Source organism: Callorhinus ursinus, unplaced genomic scaffold (assembly GCF_003265705.2).
Source record: "Callorhinus ursinus isolate GAN/ISIS: 27379988/994484 unplaced genomic scaffold, GSC_fseal_2.0 scaffold2, whole genome shotgun sequence".
In the NCBI taxonomy this organism is placed as follows: Eukaryota; Metazoa; Chordata; class Mammalia; order Carnivora; family Otariidae; genus Callorhinus; species Callorhinus ursinus.
Window position 1 is genome coordinate 75,834,192 of NW_027397064.1, and position 13,231 is coordinate 75,847,422.

Here is a 13,231-nt window from a genome sequence, read left to right on the forward strand (position 1 = left end):
CCCGGATGCCCCTCTTTGTCCATTTTTAAAATAGGATTTTTATTACTGAATTGTAAGATTTCCTTATATATGTGTTATAGATAGGAGTCCTTTATCTGATATATGCTTTGCAAACATTTTCTCCCATTCTGTGGGTTGTCTTCACTTTCTTGATAGTGCCCTTTGAAGTACAAAAATTTTTAATTTTGGTGAAGTCCAATTTAATTTTTTCTTTTGTTGCTTGTACTTTTGGAGTCATATCTAAGAATCCACTGCCAAATCTGAGTCATGAAGACTTACCCTTATGTTTCCTTCCAATAGTTTTACATTTTTACCTCTTTCATATAGATCTTTGGTCCATTTTGACTTAATTTTTGTATGTGGTATAAAGTAAGGGTCCAACGTCATTCTTTCAGGCCTGGTGCTGGGGGCAGGAACAATGGTGCACCTGTCTTTGTGTGACACACCCTCCCTTCAAGACCTGAGTGCTTGGTAGGGAAGGACAGCATGCCAGGTCTCCAGGCTTGCCTCTGCGTGAGCAGTCAGGGCCCCAGTATTCTCAGCGGCTCTGTGCCAAAGGTAGAGCCTCCATCCCACAAGTGGGGGCTGGGCCAAAGAAGGGAGCCCACTCCTCTCTGCTGTATTTGATGGGAATTTAACCTCAGCAACAAGGATGTGAGGGCAGGATGATAAATGCTGATGTCCTGTCCCTCCGAGGAAGAGAACCCTCCCACTGGAGCTGATGGGAGAGGAAATGTTGTGTTCCAGGGTGCACCAGTGTGGAATGGAGTTTCTCTCTTGCTGAGCTGGATGGAAGCAGGGAAAGAGGGAGCAGGTCTTGGTTCATATACCACAGACTCTAACTTTTTTTTCTGAATTTTAGTGAATTTTCTTGAATAAATGTTTATTTGTTGTGTACCCTTAGGACCATTCCAGAGATTTAAATTAAAGAAAAATGACAATTTTTACCAGTTTTGCTGTAGGGTAGATGCAGAGAGCTCCTCACTGTCATGCTGCTGTAGATTCTTTTTTCATAATTTAAAGTCAGTGACTGTGGGCAGTGGAAAGCCAGAAAACTCAAATTTTGGTGCCCACATAATAACTCATTCTATATATATATATATATATATATATATATGATCTATCTATATAAAATATCAGCTATTAAATGGCTCAGAACTAAAGATGGACTGAGTCGATGGTAACCAAAGCAAGGAGTTCTGCATTGGCAGACATACCACTACCCATAAACTTTAGGAAATATCTACTATATGTAAGGTATACAAATACAAGATAAAAAGCTAAACATCTATTTTGGAAATTAGGCGATTTTCATAAAAAGACAACTAATAAACCAAGGCAGTCTACAGTAAATGCCCAGGGAATAAGTACTCCAGTTTTTCATAGGCATGAGAAACTCTCCAGGACTGGAGTGATCAGGGAGGGTTTTGGCGAAGGAAGCCTGGGCTGGGGTAGGTTTCGTGTGTGGCTGGGGTAGTTTTGGAGGAAAATGTAGGATTCCGCTGGGTGGGTGGGCTGGAGGTAGGACACATTCCAAGGCAGAAGTACTGAAGTGGGATTGTATTTGGTCTGTTTGAGCAATAATGAGTAGTCCTGACTGCTTGCTGGAAGGTTTGTATGAAGAGATTAAGTAAGAAATGAAGTGGTGACCAGAAAAGCAGGGGGGAGAAGTGGGGCTTGGTTGTTGAACCCTGTCTTGCAGGCTGCTGAGAGCAATGAGTGCTTTTTAGAGAAGAATGACTTTGGCAAAGAGATTTTAGGAAAATGACTTTGCCTGTAGTGTGTAGTTGGAATGAAATGTGTGTGTGTGTGCAGGCGCATGCAGAGCCCCAAGGCAAGGAGACTAGTTATTGGACTGTACAAAGAAATGAAGGTCTGGATTAAGTGAAGAAGGCGGGAATGGAAAGGAAGTGTTTGGTGGGTGGTGATAGAATCAGGACCTCAATAAGCAGCCAATTGTTAAAACAAACATGGCAGTTTCCATAAAAAATACTAGAATGTGAGGTGACGAGGGCTGATTTAGCAGTTTGAAATACTATGTATATTTTATTGATGGGTTTCTCATGCAGTTAACTATAGATAAACGGGTCTCTTTATTTTTGAATTCTCATATATTTTTCAAATACTTCAAATTCCTCTTCTCCACAGTTTGCACTTAATTTGATTTCATTTTTTAAAGTTTTTTTTCTTTATTTATTTGATAGAGAGAGAGAGAGAACGCGACAACAGGAACACAAGCAGGAGAGTGGGAGAGGGAGAAGCAGGCTTCCCGCCGAGCAGGGAGCCCGATGCGGGACTCGATCCCAGGACGCTGGGATCACAACCCAAGTCGAAGGCAGACTCTCAACGACTGGGCCACCCACGCGCCCTTTAATTTGATTTCAAATTAATCTCTTGTATGTGCAGGAGGAAACCAAGGGTTGCAACAATGGCACGGATTCTGTATGGTTTCAAGGATGAGTTTCCTCGCTTGAAATCAGCTATCCGCGTAGAAATGGGAGGCACGTGGCCAAGTCTTGCTTTTTAGCAGGTCGAACATGACCTTCAAAACTCCTTAGGACACGCTAATCTCCTGCGAGGCTGAATCAGACTCAGGCTGGCAGGGTCTCCCGCGGCCGCCTGCATGTGTATGGCTCGGGGTTGTGAAGCTATAGTTGACAAAACAATCCACAAAACCTCACGCCTTACCACAGTAGGCTGATGAGATGAGTGAAGTCGCGGAAGGAAGGTTCTGTTCTTGCCCTTTTAAAATTCCAGTGCACCAAACACACACGCGCTCGAGCACGCACACACACACACACACACACACGCGCGCGCGCCCGGTCGGCTCTTCCCACTCCCTGCCACACTGCACCGGCGTCCCTCCCCAAGTCCTGATTCATGAACCGTGCCACCTTTGTCTCATTTGAAACTGTGCAGACTATTTTAATCCTCCCACCCCCATCCCAGATTTCCCCCCTCCCTTCATCCTCTGGAAAGCTCTGATGTAAGGCGCTCGCTAGGTGGGGGGAGCGCTTCTCCCCACCGGCTCGGGTAGGCGAGATCCCCATAAGCCCCCTCCGCGGGACCTCCGTCTGCGGGGGCCGCTGCCCGTGACCCCGCTGCGGGCGCGGGGGTAGCGCCTAGGTCCCTTTAAGGTGCCGCGCTCCAAAGTGCGGGCAGGCAGCCGGGAGCCAGCGCGAGTCCCGCAGCCCGCTGGAGAAGTCCTGCCGCCCTCCGCTCCTCCCGCTCGGGAGCCTCCGGGGGCCTGCCCGCCCTCCGCCCACCGCGCACCGCGCACCGACCAGCCATGCGGCCGTGAACCATGTCCGCCTCTTACGCCAAAAACGGGCCGGCAGACGCGCCGCACTCCCCCACCTCTCAGGTACCACCCCCTCCTCCTCCTGCCCCCCTCCCCCCAGCCCCGGCTGCCTGAGCGCGCCCCGCCTTCCTGCCCGCCACGCGGGGCCCCCAGTCCTGGGAGTCCGCCGCCCGGCGCTCCCACCCTTCCTCCGCGTCCCTCTCTCCTCCAGCTCCTCCTCCGTCTCCTCCTCCCCCTCCTCCTCCCCCTCCTCCTCCTCCCCCTCCTCCTCCTCCTCCTCCTCACCACCTCGTCGGTCTCAGCGCTCCCGCTCTGGAGCCCGCAGCCTTCCCCAACCGATGCCGGGGACTCGGACCCCGCGCCCCAAGAGTCTTTGTTAATGGATGTGGTGGGTGCTCGCGGGCTGCTTTTCCCGGGCATCTTTTCAACCGTCGAGGCTTGTGGTGGGTGGGTGAGTGGGTGGGGGCGGATGCTGTATGTGGGGACCGCGGAGGAGACTGGGGTGCGGGCTCTGGGAGACCCCCGGGAGCTGGTCCGGAGGCTGACTCTAGCCCGGGGTGGTCGCCCGGCTCCACGCTTCGGTCCTCACCGGCTTCTCTCTGGCCCCGTGTGTCGAGTCCAGGTGGCCCGAGGCACCACGACCCGGAGGAGCAGGTTGAAAAGATCCGATGGCAGCACCACTTCAACCAGCTTCATCCTCAGACAGGTAGGAGGCGGACTCGGGGAGGCGGCGGGGGGCGGGCGGCGGTGATGGGCAAGCTGGGGAGAAGGCCCGGTGCGGGGCGCGGGGGTCGGAGAGCCGAGCGCTGCCCCCACGAGCCGGAGCGGCGGGTCGCGTCTCTGCGCGCCTCTCTACGGCTGGGGCCCGGCGCTCCCTCTGCGTCCTTCTTCCGCAGCCCTTGCGCGCTGTCTTCGCGGCCAGGCGGCTCCGCGCCGCCCTAGAAGTTCGTGCGTGCGGACGCAAGTTGGTGGAGACCTGGTTTAGGGCAGGGATATTGAATTGAAGACTGAAAAGTATTTCTAGTTGCACTTTCTGTGTGTGGAGAAACGTCTTCAAGTCGTGTGCTTGACTTTGAGTAACCAGAGCCCCTGGGGCCCGGCACATGGTTTGATCTGGCTGAGAGTTCGTGGTCTCTGCTGTTTTGCCCTATTTCGAACACTCTTCTCCGTCTAGGTCTTGGGAGAGATCTGCGAGCTCTGGTCAAATGAAAGACACTTCGAACAGAAAGTTTGGTGTCACTTGGGACCTATTCTTTGGTTCGCTTAACTAGGGAAGGACTGCCCAGATCTGTTAAATCAAAATAAGCCAAGGCCGGCACTCAGTCCCGGGGTCTGGGTGGTACTACACTTAGTGTTTGTTTTCTTCGTGGTTGTTTCCTTCTGCGTGGTTCTAGTGAGTGTTCTGTGTGCTAAAGATCGCCGGTTACACTGAATGCTTAGATCTCTTTCACCTTGACATAGGAAATTGGTCCTTAATTTTTGTACTGCCCATGTGCTGTAAATGAAACCATCTCTACATAGCTGCTGGGTGCTAGCGAGATCATGCAAAAGTGAATCACCTTTATCTTTCTTTGGAACAGAAAAACTGTGGAGGTGTGTGCTTTCCGGGTGACTTGGGAATACTTTGGTCGTCGCCCCAAGACGCTTTTATCCCAGGCTCTGCTGTGGGTTGCTGGAGTGACCTTGGGAAGTTCTTTTCCCTCTAGGTCACTCAGAGCATTGTGTAATGTGTTTTTAACCAATGATGGCAGCTGCGGTGTGTTTCCTTAGTGATTATCATCAATTTAAACAGATTATCCACGACAAATAGGTTTTAGATTCAAAATTGGACTCAGACTTCTTCTAAAGGGTTCATAAAACATATTTAGATAATATTTATTATGCAGATATTCATTTTCTGCAAACAAATTATTACTACTACTGTTTAATTCAGTGAACACCACGCATTTGCATTATTAATATAAATATATTTTAGATCCTGAATTCATTCTAAAAGTTCATTCTATCCCCTTTGCAATGCTTGCTTGGGTCATTTGTGTATTTGATAAAGCAAAGACATTCTTCACCTTTAAAAAATTTTTGACTTATGTGACTGAGATCTTGTTGATGTTTATTTTGTAGGTGCCTATTTTTGGTAGTGTTTTTTTGTTGCAGATTCTTAGAAATACTAATTATACAGCAGTGTATTCCGTGAACTGTTTGACTAAAACTTTTGAGCTCATCTACACTATCACTTCACTAATGCTTTACTCTTCCAGCCACAAACGAAACAATCTATATTTTTCTAATATTCTTATTCTTTCCTCAATTTACTCCAATAAATGATTGAGATTAATCCATTTATAAGTTTTTGTTAAGTGTGTTGCTATGTATTGTCTTAAACATGTAAAATATTGCATGCTAATAATTTTGGGAGTAATTTACATGACGCAGATTTTTATTTTTTAAGATTTTATTTATTTGATAGAGAGCACAAGCAGAGGGAGCTGCAGGCAGAGGGAGATGCAGCCTCCTCCCTGAGCAGGGAGCCGGATGTGGGGCTCGGATGTGGGGCTTGATTCTAGGACCCTGGGATCATGACTCGATCCAAAGGCAGACAATCCAAAGGTAGACGCGTAACCGGCTTAACTGACTGAGCCACCCAGGCACCCCAAACAATGCACATTTTTAGAACAAATATATTTCATTAGTTTTTCTGAAATTGGGATTTGTTGATTTAATAAAATGGTCTAATTTAAATTTAGGAGTTAGGTGTAATTGCATTATATACGCAATCTTCCTATTTTTTCTGTGCAAAAATAATAGATAATTTTTGTGAGCACTTACAGCTCAGTAAGTATCTTACACATGATCTTGTTTAAATGGCATAATATAGACTTCTATAATGGCTACAATAAAAATAACTGAGGGATTTTTGTTTCTTTGACAAGAGATGAAAAGTTACTGCAAATGGAATTTAACAGTATTTTTTGAAGTAAAATTGAAAAGTTTTCACCTGAGTGCCAAGAAAATATTTTTTAAGAAGCACAACAGCTGCTTATGTTATTAGAGCCTCATTATTTGTAGAATGACCAGTGATTTATTGTTTTTGAATTCTTGATACATTAGAGGGATGGAATTTCTTGGTGATATTTCATAGTCTGTGTGGTGCGTTCACACATGATGAAGATAGTGGGAATGCCAGCAAAATAGTGCTGCTCATTTCTGGTGTCATATTATTTACAAAATTAGGGAGGGAAAGTGTTCCCCCCACAAAAAAATGATATGTCAAATCAGATGTGTCAGACAGGGCTGGTGGTGAAGAACAGAGGACAGTTGGCAAACTCACCTAGTAAAACTGTTCATTCTTTAAACTGGTAAAAAGTTTTAGTGTTTGTGTGTGTGCACATGTGAGTTGGCCTGAAAACAAGCAAACTGAGAAAGAGAGCCTGCCTCTACTCTGTGGACTGCTCACAAAGTCCTTCAGGCATCTTTGACCTTGTTTTGTGGGCTCCTCGACTGCTGGCCTCCATAATCTAGGAGGGATGGAGATTTTGGAATGAATCCAGGGAACAACTAAATGGTTTCTTTGAGGAAAGGTGAGAAGATGAAGTATTTTGCCACTGTAAGAAGAGAGAGCTGGGTGACCCAGTGATGATCTTCAAAGTGTACACAGAGGCATTCTTTGGAAATGTGATGGACTGTTCTCCGTCTTCACTGAGGATGAAACTCAAGAATTGCTACAACAGAAAAGGAATGATGTTTTACAGGAAGACTTTCTTAAGAATGTTGCTGTTATTGGAATGGCTTTGCAAATGAGCCTGTCGAATTTTTTCCTAGGAGATCACTTCTGACAGACATTTGTGAGTAGGTTTATTAATGTTTTATTTATTTATTTATTTAATTTTTTAAAAAAGATTTTATTTATTTGAGAGAGAGAGTGAGCAAGAGAGAGAGAGAGTGTGTGTGTGTGTGTGTGTGTGCGCGCACAAGCAGGGGCAGAGGGAGAAGCAGACTCGGGGCTCGATCCCAGAGGACCCTAGGATCCTGACCTGAGCCGAAGGCATATGCTTAACCGACTGAGCCACCCTGGGGCCCCTACTTATTCATGTTTTAAAACTTTAGGAAACACTTATTAAACATTTGCTGTGTGCCCAGCACCGTGCTAGATACTATGAAAGAGGAATGAAAAGATGAATGAGACAGAGCTCCTGAACCCAAAGGATTTTGTAATCTACTTAAGGAGACATAGGTGTATACACATAATATAGTGAAGTGTAGCAAGGAATGAGGGTGTGGGCAAAATGCCTGTGTGCACTAAATATTGAAATACTCTGGGTGTCATTGCACATAGAGTTTGTGTGATGGAGTCCTCCAGGTTAGTCCCATTTTTCTCCCAACTACGGTTCAAAGAGAAAATTTGATCAGAGTATGATTGGTCTGTTGACCTCTCCTTGTTAAGGCTGCCCTTATGAGGACTGCAAGTCTTACAAAGCCTGACCTCTACTAGTTTCCAGCCTCATCTTTAACCATGATCTTTTAGCTTTGGATGTAGATCTTGAACACACCATCTTTCCTTCTGCCATAGGCTCTTTGGATATGCTGAACCTTCTGTGTAGAGGGCTCTTGTTCTCTCTTCTGCCTACTTAACTTGTAATCTTCCTTGAGACCTAAGTTTCATCTTTACTTTTTTTTTAAGATTTTTTTTATTTTTAAGTAATCTCTATGCTCCAGGTGAGGCTTGAACTCACAACTCCGAGATCAAGAGTTGCATGCTCCACCAACTAAGCCTGCCAGGCACCTCTAGTCTTCACTTACTTTTCTCATCTCTCTGATGACATCAGTTCCTTAACCACCTACCTCATTCCAGAGTGCATTTTGCCAGTTCTCAATAATTAGATTTCTCTGTTAATATCTGTCCCCTCATCCAGATAATAAACAGGGACAGGTCTGCATTTGGTCTCCTTTGTATCTTCAGAATTTAGCATAGTAGATGTTTAATAAATATTTATTTGAATGAATGAAGGAGCGGATGGATGGAGGACTAGCTTGATATATTTTAGGCATGGGGTTCTGCTCTAATATCAAACTCTGTGTTTAATGGGGAGAAATTGCCTCCTAACAAAACTTCCCCAAATTTAGCAGCTTAAAGCAAAAACAATGTTTTTTGTTTTTTTTTTTTTTAGTTTCAGTGTGCTGACCAGTGTGTGGTGTTATCTGGGCACTGGCATGGCTGAAAGATCTAAAATAGCCTTACACATGTGGTTGGCAGTTGCTGCTGGCTGCTGGCTGAGAACTCGACTAGAGCTTTTGGCAGGAGGCTTAGTCTTCCTCCACCTGGGCTCCCAGCATGGTTGCTTGAACTTCCTTACAACATGGTGGCTGGGTTCCAAGAAGGGGCATCCCAAGAAGTAAAGCTGCAGATTTTGTAAAACCTGCTGTTAAAAGCTACATGACATTGCTTCTGTTATAGTCTCTAAATCAAAACGAAGGGCTAACTCAGTTTCAAAGGGAGAAGAAATAGACTCTCTTTTGATGGGGTTTAGCAAGGTCACCTTACAAAAGAGCATATTATTATTGCAGCCATCTTTGGAGCCATCTACTTAAGATCACAGAACCTTGGGCTTTTTTTAAGTATGCTAATCAAATCATCGTGATCATAATTCAGTAAACCCACACTGTATTTAGAGATTGAAAACATATTTAGTTACTAAGTTGATACTATAATAAAACAAACTGGCAAAAAATTCTTTGGGTTATAATTTGGAGATACATTTCTCCAATAAAATGCAGATTCATCAACAGAAGGTGTATGCTTTGTGCATAGCTTTAAGAATAATCAAATGCCTAGAGGCGTGTATATATGCAAAATTCATCCGTAAACTTAGAATCACAAAATTTTAGAACAGGAAGACATTGCAGAGGGAAAATACTTCAGTTCCTCATTTTCAGATGAATGAGAAGACCCAAGGACATAAAGGCTGCACCATCACATCAAGTAGTAATAGAACTGAGACAGGGGACCTTACTCAGATTCTCCATTTTTTTCCATCACAACACATTTCATCCCTGAAAAATCAGGACAGACATACAAACAGAAATGTGGACACATGAAAGGACATATGGAGCTTATTCCTCTTAGATCCTAGAAATATTCTTTTTTTTTTTTTTTTTAAGAGGGAGAGAGAGTGCATAGTAGGGAGGGGCAGATGGAGAAGGAGAGAGAGGATCCCAAGTAGGCTCCATGCTCACTGCAGAGCCTGATGCAGGGCTCAGTGTCTTGACCCTGAGATCACAGCCCCAGCTGAAATCAAGAGTTTATCCCGTAACTGACAGAGCCAACCAGGTGCCCCTGGTCCTGGAAATGTTCTTAACTTATATGGTTACTGTGAAGAACAAAGCAACAACCGGAGAATCTTGAGACTGTAGTTTTTTTTCCCTAATTTTACCAGGAGATGGAATTTTTGTTTGCATGGGTTCATGTAAGTTTGTTTGTTTAGTAGTCATTGTATTAGCCAGAGTCTAACAGGAAACAGAACTACTTGCGATTTTACAATTGAGGGACTTGAATGTAGAGGCATGGTTAAACAGGTGATGGGAGAGGTTGGACGCTAACCTTTTGGGTTAGTGACAGCAGGAAGTCACTGTGACCTCTGGGCCAGGAGGACAAGGAAACTGTTCCTGGAGCCCAAGGGCCAGAGTCACCTGGTAGATGCGGGAGCCCCTGGTGTATTGTTTTGTGGGAGCTAGAAACACAGAGGACATCACCTCACACTTGTTAGGATGGCTACAATAAAAACACAAAAAATAACAAGTGTTGGCGAGGATGTAGAGAAAAGGGCACCCTGGTGCACTGTTGGTGGGAGTGTAAATTGGTGCAGCCACTGTGGAAAACAGCATAGAAATTCCTCAAAAAATTAAAAAGAGAATTACCGTATGATTTAGCAATCCCACTTCTGGGTATTTATTTGAAGAAAATGAAAACACAAACTTGAAAAGATATATGCACCCCATGTTCATTGCAGCCAATATTTACAATAGCCAGGGCATGGAAAGAACCTAAGTGTTCATCGATGGATGAGTGCATAAAGAAGTTATGGAGTGTGTGTATATAGAAATATATGTGTGTGTGTGTAACTCAGCCATAAAAAGAATGAAATCTTGCTATTTGTGATAACATAGATGGACCTTTAAAAGCATTATGCTAAGTGACATAAATAATAAGACAAATACCATATGATCTCACCTGTATGTGGAATCTAAAAAGCCTCCCCAAACCGAAAAACAAAAGCTGAGCTTATAGAGACAGAGAACAGATTAATGGTTGCCAGAGGCAGGGGTGGGGGAATAGGTGAAATGGGTAAAGGGGTCAAAGGTACAAGCTTTCAATTATAAAATAAGTAAGTAATGGGGAGTGTAATCTATAGCATGGTGACTATAGTTAATAATATATTGCATATTTGAAAGTTGCTTAGAGACTAGATCTTGAAAGTTCTCATCAAAAGAAAAAAATGTGTAACTACATATGGTGATGGATGTTAATTAGACTTGTGATATTTTGCAATATACAGAAATATTGAATCATTACGTTGTACACCCAAAACGAATATAATGTTCTTTGTCAATTATACCTCAATTAAAAAAAGAGAGAGAGAGGCACACACACAGAGGATATATAGCTTCTACTAAAGAAGCCACTTGAGGGCAGAGAATGGGAAGGAATACTCTGCCCCCACCCCCGCCCCCTCCCAGCCAGCCCTCAGTCTCCTGATGCACCTCCCCTTGGCTAAGCCCAGCTGGAAACCGGCTGACTGGGAGCCTGGGAAGCAGCCTGCAGACCCTTGGCCCTCTTGAGATAGAAAGGAGCACAGAGAAAGGGAAGAATGAATCTGAGGGAAATGGGACAGGACCAGCACAACCATTATTATATTGTAACTGCATGGAAGACAATAATGATTCGTGTTCATTAACGAAATTGGAAGTTTACTTGCTCTGTAAGTAAACTTCCTGGCTAAGTGGGATAATACAGTTACAGTGAACCTGAGGGAAATTTCACACCTATTTCCTGTGTGAATTTTATCTGGAATGCATCTTCCCAAATTGAGACCAAGAAAGAACTCTGCCTCTCGTGGCCAACTGCTCTGTTCTCGCTCTTGGGCTTGAATACATGGAACTGAATTTACCATGCTCCTTATTGAGAAATCCAGTTCCTGGGCAGCTAACCTGTGAACCAGTCACTTGTGCTTTTCTCCAAATCCCTGTTCTTGGCACACAGAGTTCCCTAAAGTCTCATTTTTATAGAATAAAGAACTATTTATCCTTCAGTTTAGGATGGTGAGATTTTTTTTTAATTGAAACTTAGATGAATTTTGATTGAAATTTTAATCTTTCTAGAAAGTTATAGGATGCTGTGTGGACACTTAAGCTGAAAAAGACCTTGGTTTTTTGTGGCCCTCTCTCTTTAATGACTCTGCTGCCTCCCCAGACAGTGTCGTCCTCGGGTGTTAAGGAGCAGAGACTGCTTGTTCATTCATCAAGGGAAAAAGTAGGGGTGGGACTAAAGAGAATGTGGTTGAGTCAAACCATGTGGTGTAGCTCAATGTAGAAACCAGTCCCTCTGCTTCTGGTGAGTCTACTAGCTCAGTTGGGGTAGCTGAGCCCAGCCAATCTAGTTCTGACCCATCTTTTCTGGCTGATGTTGTAGCATTAGCCAAACTCTTGATCTTCTTCCTAGTTTGGCCATTTCTTGGTCTCATTTCTGCAGCTCAGACTCCAAGAAAGCATCAGCCCTAACCAGGGAGAGCAGGCTTGCAGTTCACTCAGACTCACTGAAGGCTCTGGGAAATATCTGCAGGCATGTGCGCAGAGGGGTATGCAGGCCCCATTCTGCTGTCCGGCCTCTGCATGCTTTGTTTTAGGCAACACTTTGGAGCGGAATGTTTCCTAGAACAGTGCCATCCTCTCTGTTGCTCGCTCTTTGCTGGAGCTTCCTTCCCAGCAGGAGTGTGTGCCTTGAGAATGGGTTACAGGCCTCAGCAACATGGATCCTCTTGAGTTTGTCCTTCTGCAGGGTGTGCCTGAGACAGGCCCTGGACCTTTGAACCCAGGGTGTTGCACCATTATTTCCTCTGCGGGGCCGTGCGGAGCATTTCCTTCACCCTCCCCAACCACACACTGTCTTTATAGTGGTTCTCCAGGTTAGAAGACAGCAAATTGCTGAGTCTCGAGAAGAGCTAGGCTGTTACCCACAAAGAACCCCTATAGAAACACATTCTGATCCTAACAGCTGGTACTGCCCTGCTTCACGCAGTTGTCTGTCCTTGTACTTTGTGACCCAGAAGAACGCTGAGGTAGAATACAACACCCTTCGTTCTAGAAGAGTTGCTACGAACTTGACTACGGAGCAACACATCAGCAATTGTACGTGGCTTTAACCATGTAAACTGGGGCAGGCAGTGGGGGTAGGACTAGAGCTAGAAGCCGAAATTAATGCAAAGACTAAATTATTCAATTTTAAGGGAAGAGTTTTAGGGCTTTCAGGTAACAATAATGATAAGCTGTGTTATATGGCAACCTGCTTTCAGAACCAGAGAAGGCTGATGTTTCATGAACACCTGGCTGGAATATAGAGCTGGCTTTGAAACTCCTTGAAGATAGTTCTCATTTTCACCGGAGTAAATGCGCCCATCTGCAAACTTTCCTATTTTCTTGAGCATGTCCTTTCTTATTACACACATGCACAGAGCAGAGGTGATTCCTTGACTCTGAAGGGATGTCATTCAGCATTTGTGCTTTATGTCTTGAAAGCTTCTGTGACATCTCCCGAATCTCTCTGATCATTTCACTGTAATCATTTGGATGGCAAACCGGGCCTATCTTATTTCTCATTTTATATTCTTTGTTGGTGGAGGCATCTTTCTCCAGGGCTGCCGTTTAATTTAATAGCTGTGG

At 44.7% G+C, this 13,231-nt stretch overlaps 1 protein-coding gene across 2 annotated transcripts in view; it reads left to right on the forward strand.

Annotated features, from left to right (window-relative positions):
- Positions 1-3,173: 3,173 nt before the first annotated feature.
- Positions 3,174-13,231, forward strand: part of CACNB4 (calcium voltage-gated channel auxiliary subunit beta 4) — a 244,231-nt gene continuing 234,173 nt past the window's right edge. The window contains exons 1-2 of one of the 2 annotated variants that reach the window (XM_073884080.1): positions 3,174-3,364; positions 3,924-4,007. In XM_073884080.1, the coding sequence (XP_073740181.1) occupies positions 3,305-3,364; positions 3,924-4,007 (144 nt within the window). In that variant the 5' untranslated portion in view covers positions 3,174-3,304. Of the gene's footprint in view, positions 3,365-3,589; positions 3,690-3,923; positions 4,008-13,231 lie in introns of those variants that run through there. The other variant, XM_073884084.1, reaches the window with a different exon arrangement.